Source organism: Diorhabda sublineata, chromosome X, assembly GCF_026230105.1.
Source record: "Diorhabda sublineata isolate icDioSubl1.1 chromosome X, icDioSubl1.1, whole genome shotgun sequence".
Classification (NCBI taxonomy): Eukaryota; Metazoa; Arthropoda; class Insecta; order Coleoptera; family Chrysomelidae; genus Diorhabda; species Diorhabda sublineata.
Window position 1 is genome coordinate 9,441,554 of NC_079485.1, and position 24,420 is coordinate 9,465,973.

Below are 24,420 nucleotides of genomic sequence, written 5' to 3' on the forward strand. Positions count from 1 at the left end.
CTATGTTTTCGTGGTAGATCAACACATGTGTCCTCAAAAATTATTCTTTGAATAAAGAAAATTAATCATCTTTTTAATACCGAACACAATTTAAACGTATCTGTATTCAACTTCATTTTTTGATAAAAAAGCTGAGAGAATTTATAAAAACCAAAATCAACTTTTCAATTTATGAAAAAAATTAAAACTCAGGGTTACCTGACAACATCTGTTTCTATCAATTGAATTGTTTTAATAAAACCAATGTTTGTCATTATCAGACTCACAATTATCGTCATACCAATTTCATTATTATGGCTCCTTTAAATAAAAAAAGAATAGAATTTCGAATGATGGTGGTTTGCGCTTATAGACTTCGAAGTCGTAAAAAATCGTGTGGTTTATTTAACGAAACATATTTTAAAAGACTTCCAATTGCTGAGAACAGAGTGAGCAGAATTGTTGCACAATTTAATAAAACGGCAAACGTGAATGATGTCCCAAAATCTGAAAGACCAGGAAGAAGTGACAGTATCAAAGTATCAAATATTAGTCAGTCGTTTGCAGTAAAATTTTTAAAGAAGGAAAAAACTGCAAACAGGAATTGTAGATTCAAGTAGAAAATGTGGAGTCACCTCCCGTACAGCTCAGAATGCCTGTTTCCATGATTGAAGGAGCATTTAGTCCACTAACGATGCTATTTAACGTTGTCTTTAGTTCGGGTCTCCAGCCCGAACTAGAATTTGTTATATCACTCCGATAAGACGTAATAACGTCGGAACTAGTCAGTGGTTACAAACCTCTCCTTGCAACTGCGAGCAATTGGGGATGTTTAGAGGGACAAAAAGGTTATTTGACATCACGCTCTTCAGAGATTACTTTTCTAATTCGTTCCATTCATTATGACTTTTAATTATAAACTAACTTTCTTTGCTAAACAAGCTCGCATATATATCAGAAAGTAATGAAAAGACCCTCCTAAAATTAGTCCTAAAATAATAATATAAACATATCTCTGTTGTTTATAAAAAAACATATGAAAGAAACCACTATGATAAAAATATGTCTAAAAACAAACATCGAACGAACCGGCGTATTAGTTGAATTTTAGACTTCCGTTATAACCGAAAAGGACCGGCTTCACGGCCGAGTTCGTAGCATTATTATGTTCGATTATTGCACACTGTATTGGTGACAATTCAAAAATTATTTAGTTTCGACGGAAAGCTTAGAATTAAGTAGTGAACTCTAAAAATCAACATTGTGAAGATCAGTACAAGTAAAATGTAGTTTATAAATGTTTTTCATGTGTAATGTACGTACACAACTCGACATTTTCTTCTTTTATTATTATTTTCTCTAAAATTACAAATTAATTTGTGTTCGATTAAAATCCAAATGAAAAATTATATAGTAGGTAATAAATACTCTCGTTAATTGAAATAAAGGTTTGCTCTCTAAAAAATAATGTTAGCAAATGGAGCCATTTTATGTTGAATATAATGGAAACAATCAATAAGGATATAACTGCAGGTAGCAGTATTTTTTTAAATACATCAAATTCTTATCTATCTTTAAGTTCCAAAATATCTGAAAATTATATTTCCCACTCTATAAGTAATTTTTTTAGATGGATATTTTGAATTAAGTTATGCGATCAAATCATCTACAATTGACAATTGCGAGAGAATGCTACTTTATTTTTCGCTAAAGCCTCAATAAATTTGTGTTTTGTTTAACTACTTAAATTTACTATATTTCATTTTAAAATATGTGAACCCATTAGTAAATATGTCATGGAATAAATCAGTACCTGCTCAACGGTGTACGGGTATATATTTGGTGATATTTTAACATTGGACCATATATAAACGAAGAGTGTGGTTTATTAAATTAACAACATTGTATAATATTTTTGAAAAATTGGTATGAGATTGGAAGTATGAAGTTGGCCACCACACAGCATGCGGCTCCGATCTCCATCTGATAACCTATAAACGGTGCTGGAGACTTAGCAAAGCTGCACTGTTTACATTATTGAACAAATGCCTACTAATAGGCACATAATTAAAAAAAAAATAATTTTTGTCATTAGTTATTATTATGATAATACTAAGCAGCTGTTCACCTACTACTGTGAATCAAAGATAACCTGTAACTGCAATATTCATCATGTAGGTTTCAAATGAATTGGAGGAGGAGAAAAGCTCGTAGATGTCGTTACACTGAATGAAACCACTTGTGATTTTTACGTTTAGGAAGCCTTGTATTGTATTTTAGTAAAATATTCCGTACCTATTAATACGAGTTCGAGTGAGAGTCAACACCTACCTATATACAGAAAATCTTCAATATCAATGTCTTACCTACGTTTTGTTCAGTAGTATTAATTTATTAAATTGTACAATTGTGGGCGCTCTTGTAATATTATATTTTTGATCTAACTCCTACGCTACGAAGATAGGAAATCTCTCTTTTCTGCATTAAAAGTAAATTATGATGAAGATCCTTGGGCAAAACAAAGGAAAACGCTCGGCTTTTTACACCAAACTGTGGCACTGTCTTATATCATTCTTCTTTGAAAAGCTAGCAGTAAGAAATGGAACTGTGGATTAAGAATTACACATACAATATTATGGTAAAATGTGTACCTTTTGAAGCGTATTTCATTTTTTGAAGTTTCTCCTCCGCAATTATTTATGGTTCAAAGAGAAATAATCAACGACTGCTTAATATATATTTTTATTTGCAATAATATTCAAACAATCTTTATTGTATAGAAGAAATTTTTAATTAAATTACTACTGTTTGTCGTGAAGATGTTTTAAATATGGAGCTGAATACATAATATTACGTATGAAGTAATTGCACTCACAACCTACAAAAACAAAGAATTATTCATAAAATCAATATTAAAAATTTTGACAAAAAAGCATTTGTGTAAGATTCTGTCATTTTTTTCTTTTTCCTTTGAACCTTGAAAAGTTTTTACCTAAATAGACACGTCTTACTCTTACTTTTTAACTGATTTTTTCTTGTGCCGTTGGCCATTCTACCGTTTTCGTAGCAAATAAGAGGAACAAATCCAATTTTTCTCCGCATGATACTAATCCTACATAAATTCTTTTACTGACCTCTTTCGGTGCATTCCACTAAGCGTTCACCACCAAATATTTTACCATCGCCAAAGAAGATATTTTGATTTTCTTTAATGTAAATCAATTAACATGATTGTCGTGAGTGATTAGTGAAATGCACCCTTTGGAATATATGGGGCTAAGTGTTTTTTGTATTTTTCATCAAGTTACCTCATTCATTTTAGAATACAAAAATCAATAAGTAAATATTGATACAGAAACTGAACAGAAAATTTTGGATTCTATTTATTTAGATGCCGAGCGGTACAACGTACAAGGACAAGTTTAAGAAAGTTAAAATAGGTATTTCACGAACGGTGAACGCCCACCCTTGAGGTGGACAACAAACAAGACGTCAAATTTATGAATCTACATTTAGTCTTTTGATGTTTTATTTGGATATTGTTCGCATGCTTTTGGGTATTTATGATTACTTAAGTGCTGCAGATTTAAAAATTTGATAGATACTATGAAATAATGTTTTAAAACATATCAGAAAAAACTGAACTGTGATATGCAGAACTTATACAAAACTTTTTTATTATAATGCTTTGTTTGTAACATGTTATTCGGCTCGTAACGTTTTTCGTCAAATATTTTGATTATTCCTTTGTTCACGTACTGTGACTTCTAATTTATATATTCTAACGTTTTTAAAGAAATTAATTTGTTATCCACCTCCCACTTTGTGCAGAGAATTCAATAAAACCCCAATGTCGCTTCTAAAACGTCCTCTATTTACATTCAGCAGCTTTATAATCACCGGTAAATTTTTATAATATCTTTCTAACTTCGCTTTTTATACAAAATGAGTTTTGAAGAACCTCTACCATATGTAGTGCCTTCAGGGAGGATATCATTAGGCTACTAAAAGGTGTCAACTCCTCTTTTTTATTGATTTACAGGGTTATTTGTGAAATTGACCCTTAATTTCAATTGGCTATAGTGTTTTTCATGAAGAAGTACACTACTACCAAGCATGCGACTGGTATTAGCTAAACATAGTAATTCCAGGACCGACTTTAGTAAATCAATTTAAGGATTCGTATTAATTATTTGCATATAATATTTTTTAATGCAATAAATGATTTTCAAACTCAATAAATAACCAATGTAAACGAGATATACGATAAAGTTGTCGCACTTTTATTCAATTGTTAGTGAACGATCAAATCTTACTAAAAATAGATAAACCATTCGACGTATCACATAAGACATTAATTTAAAAAAAATTTATAAATTTCGAGTATTTTAACTGAAATGAGTACCAACAGTATAGCCTAATATGTGTGTGTAAATTCAACTACATTATTATCTGTTTTTTATTTTGCAAGCAGGTCGCATCTATCACTGGGATAATCAGCAGCAGGAATTATAAATGGTTTTATTTGTATTAATATATTAATGTCGTTAAAATATTTAAAAGATTCTGGATATCACAAGAAGTTTTAATATTTATCTTGGATTATTATTATACAATTGGACAATTTTGGTCGAGGACGGTTACATCTATATAAAAGACATTATTTGAAAGAAAGTTTAGATAATTAAGACTTTTGAGAATAGTTAGATCAAAATAAGGATGGCACATGTTAAAAAATTGATTCCTTGCATATTAATGTGTCTGTGATGTGGTAATCCAAACAATTATTCCATAACCATACTTTTGATTTAACCCTTTAACCCGGGCCTACTTGCGGAAATGAAAATCAGCTCGTCCTGTTTTAATATTAGTTTTTAATTTAATATAAATTATAAGTAAAAATAAATTAAATACTCCACATTTCATTTAAGTTTTCAAACATTTTATGGAAAATTTACTACAGATCCAATATTGCTATTAAAATAAATGATCAAATTAGTAATTTTGCAAGGTCCCTACCTGCTCGGGACCTGTAGCTGCATTCCCCCTAGACCCTCCCTAAATCCGACGCTGGTCTAAACGATAATTACCAAGTCATATTAATTAATATTCGTTTTCTCAAAGTACTTAATGTAACTATACTTGAATAAAAACTTCTAAATACTATGTTCAAATTGAAAAGTCTTCCCTGTTACATGGTCTATTGTTGAAGATTTGGAAATGAAAAATAAATATCTAGTACAACAATCTAAAATACCAAATGTTCATGCTTCTTTGATAAAGAAATAAATTTCTTGTTTATCTCATCTGACATTAGTCTTTATTAAGTAATCCAATTTTATATTCATTCAACTTTTAAAAATGTTCAAACTATGGTTCTTGATGTTGTCCACACGTTAAATTGTATTTGTGTAATTATGTTTCTCTCTTTGGAAAAGCTAATCAAATTCACATGCTTTTCATGAGTCAAAATTTTACATATAAAACACATAACTTTGTAATAAAAACTAAAAATTTCTATACACTATTTGACATAAAAGATAAATAAAATTTTAATATCTACTGTGCATGTGTATCAATTGTTGATTTTGAAATTCCCTTATTAAGTATTATTATACTTTTCTGAGGGACAGTAGAATCAACACACGCCATAAATTCAAAAGATGCATAATGCAGTAGACCAATTAATAAATGAAATAAAGATTAAGAATATGTAAATCGAATATTTTACCTGAAATACTAAAGATGTTCTAATAGAAAAGATCTTACATGCTGTTATATCTACTTCTGTATGGAATAACTGACTCAAAAAATAACTTATCTAGAAAAAAAATATCAATTTTATGGGATTAATGTAAAAGATACAAATAATCTTCGTAGATAGCAACATGTACATTAATTTAGTTACTCATTTTTGATTTATCGCACAATAAACTAATATGACACTTTAAGCTACGAATCTAAATGCGCGACTTAAGTGTATTGAAGAATTGAAATATTTTTTAGCGGCATGGTTTATATTAATACACAATTCTCTGGTTTATAATTAAAATATTTTATGATTATTTCAAATTTTGAAGTGATGGATAAAACACCTAAAATCTATCACACAACTTAATTAAGGTTTTGGTAGGTTAAATTTATCTTTGAAATTTCCACCAAAACCGGAACGCGACGTTCAAAAACACTTAAAAAATGTTCTGGATTAAGATCCGCAATTAGCTGCTAGGTGATCTATCTGATCTCAGATCATAGTTTCAGCAAAGCTCTAAAGTATATAATAAAAACGCATTTTCAAATATTCGACTCGAAAGTTCACGAATTCATTTATTAGTATGAAAAAACTTATTTCGAAACATTTTATCAAATCTCGTCAAAAACAATTTTGGATAAATTTTATTGAATAGACATCGCATGACTGATACTTATTATAATGTTCGCGCCTGAATCTGATTTGTCAAATGTCAAATTTCGGTAATTACAATCAAGTAAGGTTAGGTGGTTGAAATTTAATTATATCAAAATAGTATGTTTAAATCTCTAACAAAATACAAGTTCCGATGGAGAAAATTGCGCATGTAACAAAATAATTATATTTCCATTATACTATCAGTTTATTAATAGTGAAGAAAAATCAACGCCAAGGAACCTTACAAGCTTTTGTGGGGGTTGTGATTATTTCAGGTGGTTGTGGTACATTAATGTAGGTCCATTTATATCTGTAGGGTCAGGGTGATGAATCACAAGAGTGTTTCCTTAATTAGAAGCCTATCCAATTTATTTTATTTAACTTTATGAATGTCCCTCTACAGAAAATACATAATAATTATCTTTTATCGATTTAGCATGCAAGTATATTTAACTATATCGTTGCTACAAAATGTGAAATATGTAGAGTGATTAAAGTTTTCCTTAATTGTTTACATCAACACCCCTATACTTACGTGTATGTTTGAATACATTGATTTTAAATTCGACTTCCACATAAATATTTCCAAGAACAAATGTTACCAAGAATTCTTTTTATACTATCACTATTGTCTTACATTAATTTTATATGTGATCAAATTACTTTCCTTATAATTGTTGACTAGTTCACTCTATTCAGATAAAATAGTTTAACGCAATTGAATTAACCTGTTTCTTTCACTTTAAATGCTTGAAGAAAATCGTACTTTCAGTAGAAGGGCATTAGCTCAAGATTTTTAATATAATTATTAAATGTAAAGTCATCTTGTATATACTTTGAAATTTGTTTAAGTAATTCATGTAAAGGCAGGAACACACATTTTGTCTCAATATTCTCAATTTTAGATTATTTTTTATAATTATTTTATAATTAGAATTCAGATGGCAGGACACATTATTTCAGAACAATGCAACATTGTAAACAACTTATTAAATTTTTATTTTGACATAAAATTATAATTTTAAAATAAAGAATATATATATTAGTGCATTTTTTTATTTAGCTAAAATTGTTAGAAGAGTTTAAAAACTATTTAACTAAAATTTCAATACAATTCATACTACTCATTATAACTTGCTGCTTGATTAGAAATTGATTAATTTAGTAAAATTATTTCCATCAACTTATACTCTTTATAAAATTGAGAATATTTATTCATTTATTTTTGAAATAATAAATATATTTTAATCTTCCCATTTTTAAACACCACAACTTTTTACACTATTCAAGTTTTAAAGCCTGGATAAAGAAGATAATGAACTAACTTCGGGGAAGCAGAAAACCTTTAATGTAGTTGAACTTCAATATAATTATGGTAAATAAAAAGTTCTTATATATTCGTCAAATTCAACCAGCAATTATTTTCATGTAGACTAGAAAATAACTATGTGCAAAGTTAAAATACAGTAGCAGCTTAATATTTAGCAATCAAAAGATTTAAGTTTTTTTATTTCAAATTGTGAATTTACTGGTATTGAGATATAGGGATGCATATTTTCTAGTCTAGTAATGATTTTTAACAGAATGTTGAAAGACAATTTTATTCTATAAAAATTCTCATTACCCAATACATTTAGGAAGAAAAGGTTGTGGTGTATGTGTGTAATAAATTGAAATAATTTATTAATAGGCTTAACATTTTTCAGATATTCTCAAAATGTGGCATGAAGCTAGACGTCAAGAAAGAAAAATTCGTGGTATGCTTGTTGATTATCGACGAAGGGCAGAACGCAGACGAGATTTTTATGAAAAAATAAAGGCAGACCCAACACAATTTTTGCAGATACATGGACGACAATGTAAAATACATATAGACCCAAACATAGCAGCAGCTGCTGACAATGCTGTAATGATGCCTTGGCAAGGACAAGCTGATAATCTCATAGACAGGTTTGATGTTAGAGCTCATTTAGATCATATTCCACAAATTAGTAGGGATGAAGAAGAGAAACTGACCCAAGAGGAAAGACATCTTAATTATGAACGCTATCGAATAATTGCTCAAAATTCATTTCTAGGAGCAACAGAAGAAAAATTCTTAAAACAGCTTCATTTAGAAGAACAATTTGGATACACAGAAGTTAAATATAAAAAAGATGTTAGAACTGGAGCAACTATTGGATATAATTATGAGGATGGCACCGTAGTGCCTACTCAGAATATTGAAGGATCTGATCACGAAAATTCAGATAGTGATTTAGATGTAGATCTAGCCATAAATGTTTCTAAAATGGATACTGTTCAAGCTAATGAGATGAATAAGCATGGTCGTAGTTACGGTATGAGCTCAAATGACTTCTATTCATTTTTGATCAATGATTTAGAAGAAGCTGAAGCAGTCAAATTGGCAAGAGAAGAAGAACAAGAAAAGGCTTTGTTTTCTGGCAGAAAATCTAGAAGAGAAAGGCGATATCATAGAGAAAAAAGACTAGCTAATAGAACTATAAGTCCGCCTAGTTATGCTGCCAAAACTTCTCCAACTTTGCTCAATTTGCGTGAAAGTAAATCCAAGTCCCGCACCAGATCTCCATCACCTGACAACTCAGGAAAAATAACATATATAACATTTTTTGGAGAAGATGAGGAAACACCTTCAAGTAGTAAAGCTACTTATTCTAGTAAAGTGAAACTTGGAAAACCTAAATCTAAAGCAGAATCCACAGAATTGTCTCCAAGTAAACGAAGGTCTAGAAGTAGAAGTAAAGATAAATACAGTAATAGAGTAACTAGATTTTATAGAAATAGATCAAGAAGGAGATCATTATCCCAATCGAGGTCAAGGAGTAGATCATATAAAAGGAGACGAAGTTCTTCTAGTCGGAGCAAATCCAGAAGTCGTTCAAGATCTAGAAAAAGTAAAAGTAATTCCATAGAAAAATTTAAAAGCTTTCGCAGGCACCGATCTTCATCATCTAGCTCTTCAAGTGATACCAGTACCACCTCTAGTAGTACTGATACTCTTTATAATTCAAGTAAAAGCTCTCCAGATAAAAATTTACTTAGTAGTGAAAATTCTATAGATCCTCCAACAAAAATGGTACCAAGATACTATGGTAGAAATAAAAATGATAAAAGTTCTTCTGAGCTTACAGATGAAGAAGAGGAAATGAATAAACCAGGTGATAATTCACAGTGTCAAACTAACAACAGCAATTTGGCCACATCTAACAAGAAACAATCTGTGAATTTGAAAATCACTGAACGTCTTAAAAGAAAAAGACAGGCTCTATTAAATAGGCAATATAAAGCAGATAAAATAGCAGCACAAATGAAAACGGAAAGAGAAAGATTAGAACAGCAAACAAGAGAAGATGAATTACGGGAAATGGCTATTAAACTTAGAAAAAGACAAAGAGAAAAACGTCATGCAAATGACAGCTTAAGCTCTTCTGATTCTGACAGTAGTAGAAGTGATAATTCAATTAATAGAAGAAAATCTCGTGGTAGTAGTACAGAACAGGAGAGAGACCACTCACGAAGACATGATACTAGAAAGTATCATTATAGACGTGAAGATGTAGAAAAGAAAGATTATAGAAGTAGTACTGGTAGGCGTAGCATTAGTATAGAAAGAAAAAGAGGAAGTAAAGACGTAGGTAATGAAGATCAAAGATCATGGACATCTTCATCTAATAAGGGATCTAGAGATAGGAGTAGAGACAACGGTGATAAAGGTAAACATACTAGATTAGTTAATTATTAATAGTTGAATGAAATTTGGTACAAACAAAATACACAATTTTTTGCATTATTCTGTACCTTGAGTATTTATAGTAAATTATTGGTAGGAAATACCAAGACTGGCACAATAAAATACGGCTATATATATATATATATATATATATATATATATATATATATATATATATATACATATATGTATATGTATAGTTAGTCCACTTGTGTTTCATTGCCACGTTCCCAATAAGATTATAAGTGTTTTCGTGTGTGGCAAAATTAGACACAAGTGTGCTTAACACTAGTATATATTCCAAACCTCTTAATAGTTATGTATTCACCGCCTGGGAAAAAATAATTTTAAAACAGAAGAGACCATTTAGACACATAATTATATATATACACTACAAGACCATTTAAATGCATATATATATATATATATATATATATATATATATTTATATATATATATATATATATATATATATATATATATATATATATATATATATATATATATACTAAATTTCTTCATCATTTGAGTATAAATTTATTTTTTTCTCTCTCTAATTTATTGGGTTCCTAGATTGTTTGGATAAAATAATCAAACTTTGATGAAATATCACATTTTTATGTTAGATATGTATAACTTAACGTTTCGCTCCTTCCTTGGGAGCATTTTCAAAAAAATAATTAATATATGATGTCTCAAATATCTCTGGAATAGTAAAAAACATATAGTAGATATCTCAAAAACATTATTAAAAAGATACTATTAGAATCAATGTATTTAATATTTAATTTGAAACGAAATTATACAGAGTAATTCATGCGAGTCTATTTCATTTTCCTTATCTTCATAAACGAATTCAATCATTTTTCTTTTAAGAAAGGCCACAACTTGAATTTTCATTGTAGAACAAATTTCACTTCCACTATCGTTACTTAGCATAAATTAAAAGCACTCCAAAACGAGACATACGCTGCAGAACGTGTTAAATTGGTAGCTAATGAGCCGCCGAACGAATCTGCAAGGGTTTATATTTTATGCTGATAAGCTAGAAAGTTTTACAACTTTGATACATTATTTGTGAGTGGTGCTTGGCAATATTCTAGGAGATAATTCTGTAGCTGTATTTCGGATAACACCATCACTACCATCTGGACCATATTTTTCATTAGATAAGTAATTCTGAAACTCCATGTACAAGGAACTATTACGTATTTTTCCTGCCTAGTTATTCAACGACCTTTTTTAATTCGTTTTTTTTTTCTTTTAGCTGTCCAACGTTTAATACATACTAATTTAAACAAAATAACTATTTACTAAGATTATTTAGATTGAAAACCACATTAATCAAATGTAATGTTCGCAAGTCCATTTATGGTGGCATATCAGTGATAGTATATGATGATATCAATATGGAGGGTGGGTAATCATTGAAAGAGGTTGTTTTAATACTCACATATATATTGTTGACATATTAGAACCACAAGTCTCTTCATGTGAGACAATGCTTTAACGGCATATTGCGAAATTATCCAAAATTACCTCGAAGAGACCAAAATTCAAACAATAGTTTGGCCAGCTAACAGCCCTGACTTTAATTAACATCGACTGCTTTTTGACTTTGTAAGCACTTTATGAGGGTTTGTTGAAGAACCTTCAACCATTATTCTTTAACATCGATGATGACGGTGCTATTACTGAATGTAATAGATATCAACAAAAATAAGGAATATTTTTTATTTAATACAAGTCTTATACGTCATTTACTTGATTATAATGATACCGATTCTATGGATATTGGAATCATGTCAACTGCTCGATTTAATATATTCAATAGAAACACAATTGATAATTGCAAAAAACTCTGATTCTAATATTTGATTTTTAAAGCTTATAAATTTGATAGTTTGGTGTAGATAATAAATTTCAACACGCAACATTTAATTAATTCCCGATGGTGTCACTCGCTGATTGCTGATAATTTGATGGTGTTTAAAGAAACGTTAATAGAAATATTTCTATCGTCACTTTGAATATTGAATTTTCAATCCTATGAATTTAAAATTTTTACAAGAATTTATACAATTTAAAACCATCACAAATCTCAATTAATTATTTCCCAGACGATGAATACATAAGTATTCGAAAGCTCGGAAAATATATTGAAGTTAGTCCACATTGGTGTTTCATTGCCACGTTCCCAATAAGATAACGCTCATAATACAATTTATATATATATATATATATATATATATATATATATATATATATATATATATATATATAGGTCGAAACGTCAAATTGATTTTAATCTGCCTTGAAAAAACTAATTTTGAAACGGAAGAGACCTAAAATCAAGAAGATTTAGAAACCTAAATATTTATATATATTTGTGATGATGAATTTTTACATGTTATTTTAAACTAAGTTTTCATAGAAAAGAGATCCAAAATCAAGACAAATCATCACGAAAATAATATAAAAAGGTCTTAAAAGTAAGAAAATTTATATATAGCATATATATATATATATATATATATATATATATATATATACAGGGCGTCCCTCAAAATAATGGAAAACACTAGGAAAAAAATGGGTCGATAAAGCGATAATTAGAAAAACAATAATATGCTATAAGCGTAAGAGGAATATTCAGACCACCAACTTTTCATCGTAGCTATTGATCTGAAACATAAAAATCAAGTGTTTTTTTAATGTTTGCAATATTACATTTTTTGCAACCCTTTAACTTATAAATACCAAATTTAGTACACTATATGATGCTGTTCTAGACAAAGTGGTATATCAAGATCATCTATACACCAAACTATAAGACGTAATTTACTCCATCCATATCATACCCAAAAGGTGCAAGAGTTGTTACTACAAGACTTGGTTCAGCGAAAGAATTTATATCGATTCATTTTACGTTACTTTAATTGTTTTTACCGATTAGGCTCACTTCACTCGTTGGGGTATAACAAATATGTATAAATACAATTTTGATATTCAGATGGAAACTCTGATGTAATAAGTTCTTGAAATTAAGAGATTAATAGTTGAGACGGTCTTAGCGAAAATTGTTGGAGTGGGCCGGATATTTTACCAAACCAGATAAATGGCGAAACTTGATAGTTTCTCCAAAATACTTTTCTGGTATTATTCAACGATTTCTCATTACGATTGAGATTGGAACATTGGTTTATGCATGATGAAGAATCACCTCATTTTAGTGTTATTGTAGGAGACTTGAAACCGCAATATCCAAATAAGTGGTTTAGACGAGGAAAGGATTGTCCTCAAGATTGGCCTTCCCGTTTACTGCACCTCAATAAATGTGACTACTTTCTTTGGATGCTGTTAAAAGAATATGTTTATTCTTCTGCACTTGATTTCCGAGAAGTATTGGGGAAGCGCATTACAGATGAAAGTAAATAGAATTTTTCAAATTAATCGATAGATAAAAACCTTTTGTGAAATTTTAAGATTAGGTTACCCCTAATTAACCCCTCAGAAAGGTTCGATTGTTTTCTACTTACTATTACTTAATGCTCTTAACAGTCTCAGACAGTGTTCCAAATTTAGTATTTTCAAGTTAAAAAGTTGCAAAGAAATTAATCATTTTGAAAATTTGGCCTCTATAATTTCTCAGAATGCAACATCGTATACAAGTAAATTGCCAACAAATCTCATTTGTTTTAATTGTCTGACATTTTTATTGTAAGGTGACTGAAGTACTTCTCTTAGTGTTATTAATTTGCTACATAATGATTGATCTTACTTTAACAAAAATAACAAGATAAAGTCAGTTGCATTTATGAATCCCAAAAATACAAATTATTCATTTTACAGTATATTGAACTGCTCTGCTGGGATATTTCAAATTACCTCTTCAACTTTTTTGTACAAGTGCTTTTGTATGGAGTTAGGAGTATAAGTTGATCACCTGGTATATATATTTTCTTGTATAAATTATCTTGATTTTTAGTCATTTTAAAATAAAATAAGAATATATATATATACATATATATATATATATATATATATATATATATATATATATATATATATATATATATATATATATATATATATATATATATATATATATGAAAAACTTTATTAAAATTGTTTTTACATTTTGCTACAATTGTGTTATAAAAAATAAATCTCTTATAAAATTGGACCAAAAATTAGGTTCATATATCTATAAGTAAATAAAAAAATGTAATTTAATTAAGATTATTTGCTATTTTAAGAGCAAAAATAGTTAGTGACTCATACATACAATACACATGATTTCAGCGAAAGCTGAAAGATACTAAATTTGGAATGATTTTCTATATATATATATATATATATATATATATATATATATATATATATATATATATATATATATAATTTCTTTTCTTAGAACTTTTAATATGTTTATGTTTCTAAATGTTCTTGATTTTAGGTCTCTTCTGTTTCAAATTTAGTTTTTTTTTAATAATTTTATAATTTTTAAAAGATAGATGAAAATTTGACGTTTAAGTCTTCATTAAAATATTTTTTCAAATTTCATCTATCTTTTAAAAATTATTAAAAAATATATTTTAAAACAGAAGAGACCCAAAATCAAGAAAATTTAGAAACATAAACATATCAAAAGGTCTAAGAAATAATATCTAAGTGTCTAAGATATAATATCTAAGTGTCTAAGATATAATATATATATATATATATATATATATATATATATATATATATATATATATTTTATTTATATGAAGAACTTTATTAAAATTGTTTTTACATTTTGCTACAATTGTGTTATAAAAAAATGTAATTTAATTAAGATTATAATTTATATATATATATATATATATATATATATATATATATATATATATATATATAAAATTTCTTTTTTTTTAGATCTTTTAATATGTTTATGTTTCTAAATGTTCTTGATTTCAGGTCTCTTCAAAATTAGTTTTTTTAATAATTTTTAAAAGATAGAGAAAATTTTACGTTTAAGTCTTCATTCAAATATTTTGTCAAATTTCATCTATCTTTTCAAAATTATTTAAAAAACATATTTTAAAACAGAAGAGACCTATAATCAAAAATATTTAGAAACATAAACATATTAAAAGGTATTCTAAGAAATATATATATATTTATATATATATATATATATATATATATATATATATATATATATATACGGAGAGAGTCTGAAACTTTTAATAAATAAAAATAATTATAATTTATATTAAAAAAAAGTGCTTGGACCCATTCGCGACACATAATGATGTACATAGTGTGCCTCAATTTAGAGATATGATCTGATAGTCGATTTTTTTAAACGGCGACACTGTTTTAATGATTATTTGAATAGTGTGTGTAAACTTATACTATAGTTGTACCAAGATAAAATTTTCATTCCTTACTAACTGCAGAATAATGAAAAGTAACAAATAACGAAATTTATTTCATTATTTTGAATCGCCAAATACTTGTAATTAAGATTCGGATTTATATACATAGAAATTACTTTACATATGCATGAATTATTAGAATAATATGCAACAATATATACAAACTATGCAACGTAAATGAAACAAAAAAATAAATTAGTCGTTTTTATTTATGTACAAAATATTTATACCTATTTACAAATATTTCTTTATTAGGTACTATTAAATACAATTTCGTTAAAACTCATACAATTACATGTTTTTTTCTAAATTTATTATTTTAAATTGTCTTCTCTCAATAAGTACGAATTCTCCAAATTATTTTTGTTAATATAGTAAAGCCTTCGTTTTAGCTCGTACTTTAATTTTTTAAAATTGATTGGACATCAGCTCCTTGTGCTTTATGAATCATTGATATTATTTAAGTTTTATTGAATACTTTTCAATGTTTTAGAAAAACCAAAAGGTTCCAACTACTGATTGATAAGGATAACAAATGTAAACTGAGAAGTATCATTACTTAAAGCAAATATGTATAAAAACTAGCAAAATTTGACAAAAAATGCCGTCAAATTTGAACAATAGTATAAAGTGAAATATGCAAATAACTTGAAATGCCTAAAATATACATTTTCCGTATAAAACAAGTCTTACTTGTCCATTGACAATTTTGAATATTATTATTACGAATTGAATCTACGCTCATTTCTTATTCATGTTTGATCTTTTTTTTTTTCTAGTCAGTACCCCCATAAAAAGAAATCCGAAGGATTAAGATTTGGACATTTTGGTGATAATTCAATGACCTGTTCTGCCTATTAATTTGCCTGCATAGGAAAAAAATTAGCCAAATGCAGCACAAATCTACGTGCAAAAGTTCCAAATATCTTTTGTCAAAAAATATTTCCCTATAAATCAATTTCCTGAACATTGAGCGTGGCCTTCCTGGTATGCATTCTCATAACCTCAGTATTGACAATTTTGTCCATTTACCTCAACAATATTTACTGGAATGTTGTTTATATTTAGGTGACCCATAATTTGTTCACAAAACTTCAATTAAGATCATTAAGATGCAATTTACGTTCCACGAAAATTCATTCAACTGACGGCTCACTAATTTCAATATCATTAGATATTTGTCTAGTAGAGATATAGAGTTAGGATAATATTGACCAATATTACATTAATATCTTGTTAGTACTTGTTATCCTCAATTGTCTATTCTCACTCATTTATCATCACATTTCATTTACAATACTTTGCTTTATGACTGGCAGATTGGGTTTCTTTTGTCCAAAAATTTGTGTTCTTGCTTTATCTCTAAATCCAATTATTTGTAAATAATATTGTGCTTTTCGGTTCAATAAATCATATTAAATGATTTCTCCAAAAGAACTGACTTAACTAATAATTAATATTTTTAAACTTAAAAACATTTGTTTACTAATTAAAAAACGCAATACTATTTTTGTTTAATATTCAAATTGCAGGTTTTTCCAAAAATGTTATAGTAAACAAATTGTTTGGTAAGGAATGAAAAATTTAATATTTGACAGTGAAGTATATCTTTACATGTCATATCCGTAATTATAGGGCCCTATATATGTGTAATGTCACAGATGACAAGAAAATAAAGACAAAATCAATATTATCTCTGAAAGAAAAGGGCTCGTCTAATTAATTTTTTAGTTGCTTTACTCCATGTAACATTATCAATATTTACAACCGTGGATAACAAAAGATCGTTTTAAGTAATAAATAGTGAACTTTTTCAAAACGAGAACCCAATTAATGATACTTAAAGTTCTCCTCTATTAGAAAATATATTGACTTTAAGTAATTACTTTGTAACAATTCCTTTTTTATTGATTATTAATTTAACTTTATTTTTTTAGTGGCACTATAAGGGAGATTATATTAATTTATTGGGTTGTTCTAATTTTTATTTCGTTATTATTGATCAGAAAACGGTTTATTTATTATAATTCTATTGATGTCGTTTTTTGAATAATTTCGTAAAAAATATCTATACCACAGTACAATAGGATTTTCTACCCCATTGTTGGAGATTTAACTTTCCAAGTACAAATAACTAGAACAGTGCTTAAAAAAATGAAACAAATAACATATACAATTGTGTCTTTGGAAGTGCCAAGTTATCATCTCTGTTTCTTCAGGAAAAATGTCACGTACATTATCTTCTGCTTTATTGTATGTATGTTTTTTACCGTCTCTTGAAGTGGAAAATTCTTACTATACTTAGAAACGATCTATGAGAATGAGTTAAAACCATCTACTCAAAATACTGCTCCTCATATCTTTATTTTTCTTTCCGCTTGCGTTTGAACTGGTCTAATTATGGCTAGAGTGTTTTCATCTTCTCTTTTTCTAGATAGTCAGTAAGATTACATTTTCGGAATTACTGTGACCATGACCTTACGGATAGAAAAACGGTTGTGATTTCTTGCAAGCGCGTTTTTCCAAAGAAGTCCATTGTTTGAAGGGTACTTTTCGTTTATGAGGTATAATGATGTACCCAAGTTTGCGTTTGAAGATATCTCAGATATTCGTTTAAATTTTCAATGCAAACTTTTTGTCAGCATTAAGCAATCGTTACACCCACCTTGCAGATAGGATTTAATATGTTTAAAATATTGCATACTTGTTTGGTTGAAATATTCACTCATTAGTTATCTCACATACTTTTATTTTACGACAAATCATTCCATGGGACGAAGAGCTTCCAGTATAATATTAACATAACTTTTACTCTTTTTTATTGAATTGTTGTTTTACATGAAATAATTTTAATTACACGCCCTAACTGTTCTTGCAAGTTTTCCAAATGTCTCATTACATTGAGAGTTTCATCGTTGAATATTGGTCCATTAACTTGATTTTTACTATCTCTGCACACAGATTAACTTTTTCTAGGCGTTGAGTGTGGCCTTCCCTTCTCCAACATGGATTCCCATAAACCCCGTATCAATAATTTTGTCGATACGGGATGTTCAGCATCATCCATGTTTATATGGCCATTTTTAAACTCAGACAACCACTTACAAATCATTTCAAGGGACGGAGCGCTGTCAAAATAATATTTGTAATTTTCCTCGATTTCTTTAATTGTATTTCATTGTAAAGTTTAATTAACACTGAAATTGTTTTTTTTTATATCAACCCAACAACGGAAATAGTTTTTCATTCTGCTGATCTATTTACACTAAAATTTTAACCGATGACATCAGAAACATGGCGGACACTAACTATATAATCACCATTGTCAAATTCTAGTAATTTGTCCGTCAAACCACCCACTTATATATTTCTTTTTAATAATATATTTTATGTAGATACAAAATAAACTTTGAAAATTGGAAAATTGTTTTTTTTTTATATGTTTAGGAAATATTCTGTTACTTTGGTTTTACCAGTGTATCAGTTGTTGAAATAACTTTTAATGTCAAAAAGTATAATTAAGTTGAAATTTCTGAAACCATTGGCGACATTCAACTGTTTACACCACCACTACACCAACACTGTCTGACCCGCGTTTCGACAACCAAGTTATCGTTTTCATAAACTGAAGGTAAACTAAAATCTAATGACGACTTACCTGTTTTATACTAATTTTTCCAACCAATAAACCTTCTTCCGTGAAAATGAATTTCAGCGGGAAAAGTGGTATATATGAAATTAGCTGTAGTGATTGTGACGGAAAGTATATTGGGCAGACTAAAAGATCCGTTATTATCCGATTTAAAGAGCACATATCTCATTTAAAATATGAACGGAACAGAAAATAAAATGTATCCAATAATAAATTGTTGTATGCATTTGAAAGCATTGAAATTGCTAGATATAAGAGTAGTTTGAATAGGGACAAAGGGCCAATTCCTTACAGCCCACTCTATAGCAGTCAATTTTCGCGAGAGAGGGTTTATTGGTGAGAAAATTTGGTATAAAACAGGTAAATCAAGTCATTAGATTTTAGTTTACCTTCAATCTATGGCTATCGAAATCGCGCCATACAGTGTAATCGTGAGTGGTGGTGTAACAGTGTTACGAAGAACTAGACGTCCAGTTTCCTTGTACATTGGCCTACATTTATATTAACTACTGGGTACTGGTGCTCTGTTACTCTTTCTCGATTTTGTATTTTTGTACATAATATTATCATAAATAATACTCGTGGAAAGTTACTAGAATACAATAGTTAACTTACATGCTCATCTACGTCATCTGAAATACTTTTAAAACTATGTAATATTATTCCAGTTTGTTGTACCTAAAAATATCTCAAATGAAGTTGGATAATTCAGATTTGCAATTATTTGAAACTAGTATTAATGTAGAATCAACTAGTAATTTTCTAATTGCTCTTTGTCGGAGCCTACATTATATAGAGGGCGCCTCATAAATAATATTGGTTCGGTTTATTGTTTATTAGATGATCGTACAAAAAAAACCTATATTCGAATTATAGCTCAACGTATTCAATAGTTTTAACGACACAGGAATCAAGCTCATTGAAACCTATGTAAAATTAAAACATCGCATTTTCTGAATCATTTTTCACGCAAAAATTCCGCCGTGGATCTGAGTAGACTAGTAATGTTGGATGTGGTAGGAGCTCAATACCACCAAGTTCTTCGATCTTATTCCGCGTAACTTTCGCAGATTGTGGTTTAGTATTGTCTTGTGAAATAACCTACTTTCGGATAAATAGACCTGGATATTTCTCTGATAAAACCTCATAGATTCGTATCCGGCTGTTCACTATATACCTCGCCATTGATAGATGGACCAGACATACAACAAGACTTTCTGATTGATACAACCTCTCGTTTTGCGACGAGTTCTGGTAATTGTCCTTTGTCTAACCACTGATTTTCCATTTCCGGGTTGTTCAGATAAATCCATTTTCTGTATCAACTAACAATGAATAAAATGATCATTTTTGGCGGGGTACGACGTTTCATTTAAATCTCCGTTAATTCGTGTGGCACTATTCTACAACTTATAAATCTTACCTAATGATTTAGAATGACGATGTATGGTATCTTTAGAAGGAGTTCGATAATCGGCGAGTGAGGGTACCAGGTTGGCTTTTACTGCTCTCCTTGTAACCTCAGAATCCCACACAAGTGGACGACCTCCAAGCATCAAATCTACACTATTAAAACAATTAAACCAAAGCTATGCCATTCTCAAACCACCTATTTTATAGATGTTTACACAGATGACCAAAAGTTCAGAGCCTTAGATAGATGGCATCAAGTATTTGAAACAAAATTTCGAGGAATTTGTGAATTTTTTCAAATTTAAGCAACAGTACTCCAATTTTTACACAGAAACATTCCAGAATTGAAACATTAATGGTTCGCCTGATTACCTGTTCTTAGTTAATTAGATATTTTTTATAGTTATTATGAAATTGTTATCTTTACTGAAAAATGATTCAAAATCTTACCTCAGAACTCAACGAAGAACAAATGAATGACATAACAACCAACTGAAAGGCGTAAATTGCTATAATTCCTTTACCAAAAAATTGATACAACTTTGTAGTTTTTTGGGTGTACACCGTCGAAGGTAATTTTATAAAATACAAAGTATAATTCTGAAAAGCCAAAAATATTTGCAAAAAACTGAACAGTAAAGGAAAGGAAAATATGCTATTCAGCTCTTCAACAAGGCTGTGCATTTTCCAATGTTTCGAACGTAAATCTTCTAATGTATGTATTACCCAATCTTGCAAATATCTAAAAATATACCAAATATTAGTATGTGTGAACCATTTAAATATAATTTTGAAATATTCTTCTAAATTTCGAATTAACATTTCAGATATGTTCTAAAAACTGGTGGGTGGTCAACCAATACGAAGTGCAATTCGTGAATTTCAGCCAAGGCGATCACCAAAGTGAGAGAAGGGGTGGTGGAAAAACAATTTCTTTTACTTCAAATTCTTGAATGTTATCGATGAACACAATCCCATGACTATCCGAAAAAAAAACAGTTGCCATCACTTTTCCAGCCGATAAAACGGTCTTTGCGTTTTTTTGGAGCAATTTCGCCCTTTGCAACCATTGTCTTGGCTTTTTTCTCATTTCAGGACTGTAGAGGTGGATACAAGTTTCACCTGCAGTTACGAATCGATACATAAAATTCGACTCTCTTTGCTAGACCACATCAATGAGAAGAGGGAGGTATTGGTTCGAATGCGCTTTAGGTCCAAAGTGAGCAAACGTGGTACCCAACGCATAGATAAATTAGACATGTAATCTCTCTAACCTAAATTCCCCGGTCATCCAGTACAATTTGGTGAACTTTTCCGATTATATTACTGGTTGTCGCAATTTTTCCGTTCCGATCGCTCATCGTTAGCCAAGCTGATACGAACATGTTTGAATTCAGTTGCCCAAAATTTTACGCTCGCGAATAATGTGTACACTGTGTCTAACTTCTCTTTCATTTGCGTAGGCATATTGCTTTTCGAAAACAAATATTTAATGACAACTAGATACTCAATTTTTTCTATTTTTAGAAAAATCTTCACAACGACTCACATATACGATTGTCAAACAGAAACTAAGCACCCAAAATGGCTGAAAGTTTAGTGAGAATCTATCGACACCGTCGTATGTTATTTTAACGCTTAAAATGAATTAACCTAATACCTATATAAATATTCAGACATCAACTTACACAGATTTAAAAGAGGTATTAAATGTTGTAATGGTGTGAATATCTGTAGAATTCTTCCCATCGACTTGTATTTTTAGTGTTCGTATTCCACAGTTTATCCACTTAAATCTTTGTTTCAGTAACAATAGAAATATATCAATACTCAAAAAGAGAAAATTAACAGCCATTATTGGTGAACAGTAAGTTATATTACTGTTCAGTGATTGAAAAGAAGATGGAATAAAGCAAAGTACATCAACTATAATGATGAATAGTGTTGCAGCTACGTTTACAATGCATCCAATTAATACTATTAAAAATGTTTTGAAAAATTCTTCGTTGAAATTTATTTTAAAATTCGAGCTTTGTATTTCTTTATCGAATTTCGTTATATCATTTAACCATTTGGCCAGCTGGAAGAAATATAAACGTTAAAAATACTTGAGTAATCTTATATAGAATTTAAATAATGATTTGTTAACATTCTACAGGAAAAATACTATTTCTAGTTCCAAACACAAATATTTATATAAAAATAAAAATAAACAATCAATGCAATAATTGGAATTTCGGCTTTTTAGTTTTACTAAGAATATTGAAATGAATTCCGTTGAACATTTTTAAACAAAAATGATGAGGAAAACCAAGATACAAGCTTCCCAGACCGTAGAATATAATTTTACATGAAATATACAGAGCCAAGAGCATATTTGTTCAAAAAACACTTAACCTAATCGGAACGCCATCGTTGTATTCTACATTATTAATGGTATAAAAATTCATGGAGCAATTATCAACAGCTTTCGGTGAGTAATTAGAATTCTCGTTTATTATTATACTTCTATAAGGACCATAACTTCAAGACCATCCTTCTCACTTTTGCTTCCGTTTATCATTCTTGACTGCTTCTGCTAACTATTCTCTCTTCATTGGTATTTTTCTTACTCTTGCTGCAATCCTGCCTGTACATATATGCAACAGTAGCGGCTTGCAGTAAAAAAAATTATGTATTCGGCCTTTTTGACAAAAAAACTATTTGTCAAACTTCCATTGATTTGATCGCTTTCTGTGTTGAAATAATAGATTGTTGGAACAGTTGCGACATTAGAAAATATTGTGTCGCCACGTACTACGTATTGAATAGGTCTCTACTTCACTTTTACTGTCTTTAAAGGAAATTTATAACAATATTTTAATTCTTAAAGATGTCCTGAACAAACAAATTTAACACTAAACCATGTTGGGAGATTGTTCGGGACGTCATCATAGTTGTATCTAATTCATTCGAGTCTGTAGAGAGCCAATTCAAATTCCTCAAAAAATTTAATACATTTCATATGACAATATATACCTATTATTCAACACATCTCATTTTGCCTCTGTATATTTAACCAATAAGAAAAATCTAATTGAGACATAATATTGGTTGATCCTAATAACGCATACCCTATGCAATTATGAATATGGCTTTTGAAGTTTTAGTGTCTGAGCACTAATGAACTAGACAGATTAGACATTCGCAAAAAAAGTTACTTACTTGGCATCTACCCACCGTATTATGCGTTGCGTTGGACTGAATATAGCGAACTAATGCTGTTAAATACGGTAGGTCGATTATTCAACAGCTCGGTTTTACAGAGTTTTGTACCAAGGTATTACAAGGCGACTGTGAAGAATTTTTTTTTTTGGATAAGTACTATAAAATGTATTATTATAAATTATTATTATTTGTAGTAAATTTTTTGAGGCTGAGTCTTATGCGAAATGTTATGTTTAATGTTAATTCACTATAATCCATTTTTCACATTTTCTTATCTCCGTTTCTCCATTTCTTATATCCGTACTTTATTAACATAAATTACCACTGATCCTATTTTTCAGTAGGCTTATATCTACTCTTCTTATATTTTTTAGCCAAGATTTTGTGGCAGCATTCCAGCAAACTCATAGACTTTCACGTTCAGTTCATTTCTCACTCTTTCTTTATTATTACTCTTATTTATTATTATTTCCCCAATAAATTGGATTTAATCCACCATTTCTACACTGCATGTCTCTATTACAACGGACTACTTAGATGAAGGTTTTTCTTTATCATTATTTTATTCTCGTTGCTTTGTGAA

General features: G+C 29.2%; 1 protein-coding gene across 6 annotated transcripts; it reads left to right on the plus strand.

Moving 5' to 3' along the window:
* Positions 1-6,430: 6,430 nt before the first annotated feature.
* LOC130451181 (CLK4-associating serine/arginine rich protein) lies at positions 6,431-23,528 on the plus strand. Of its 6 annotated transcripts, none has more exons than XM_056790019.1 (4): positions 6,436-6,682; positions 7,679-7,763; positions 8,095-10,122; positions 16,345-18,989. In XM_056790019.1, exons 3-4 carry the CDS (start codon positions 8,106-8,108, stop codon positions 16,377-16,379), a joined length of 2,052 nt encoding a protein of 683 aa, XP_056645997.1. In that variant the 5' UTR covers positions 6,436-6,682; positions 7,679-7,763; positions 8,095-8,105; the 3' UTR covers positions 16,380-18,989. The 6 variants fall into 6 exon arrangements, with proteins under 6 accessions (XP_056645996.1, XP_056645997.1, XP_056646001.1 ...); XM_056790023.1 differs by lacking the exon at positions 16,345-18,989 and adding an exon at positions 22,879-23,528 and having other exon boundaries at positions 6,468-6,682; XM_056790018.1 differs by lacking the exon at positions 7,679-7,763 and having other exon boundaries at positions 6,431-6,682.
* The last annotated feature ends 892 nt before the right edge of the window (positions 23,529-24,420 follow it).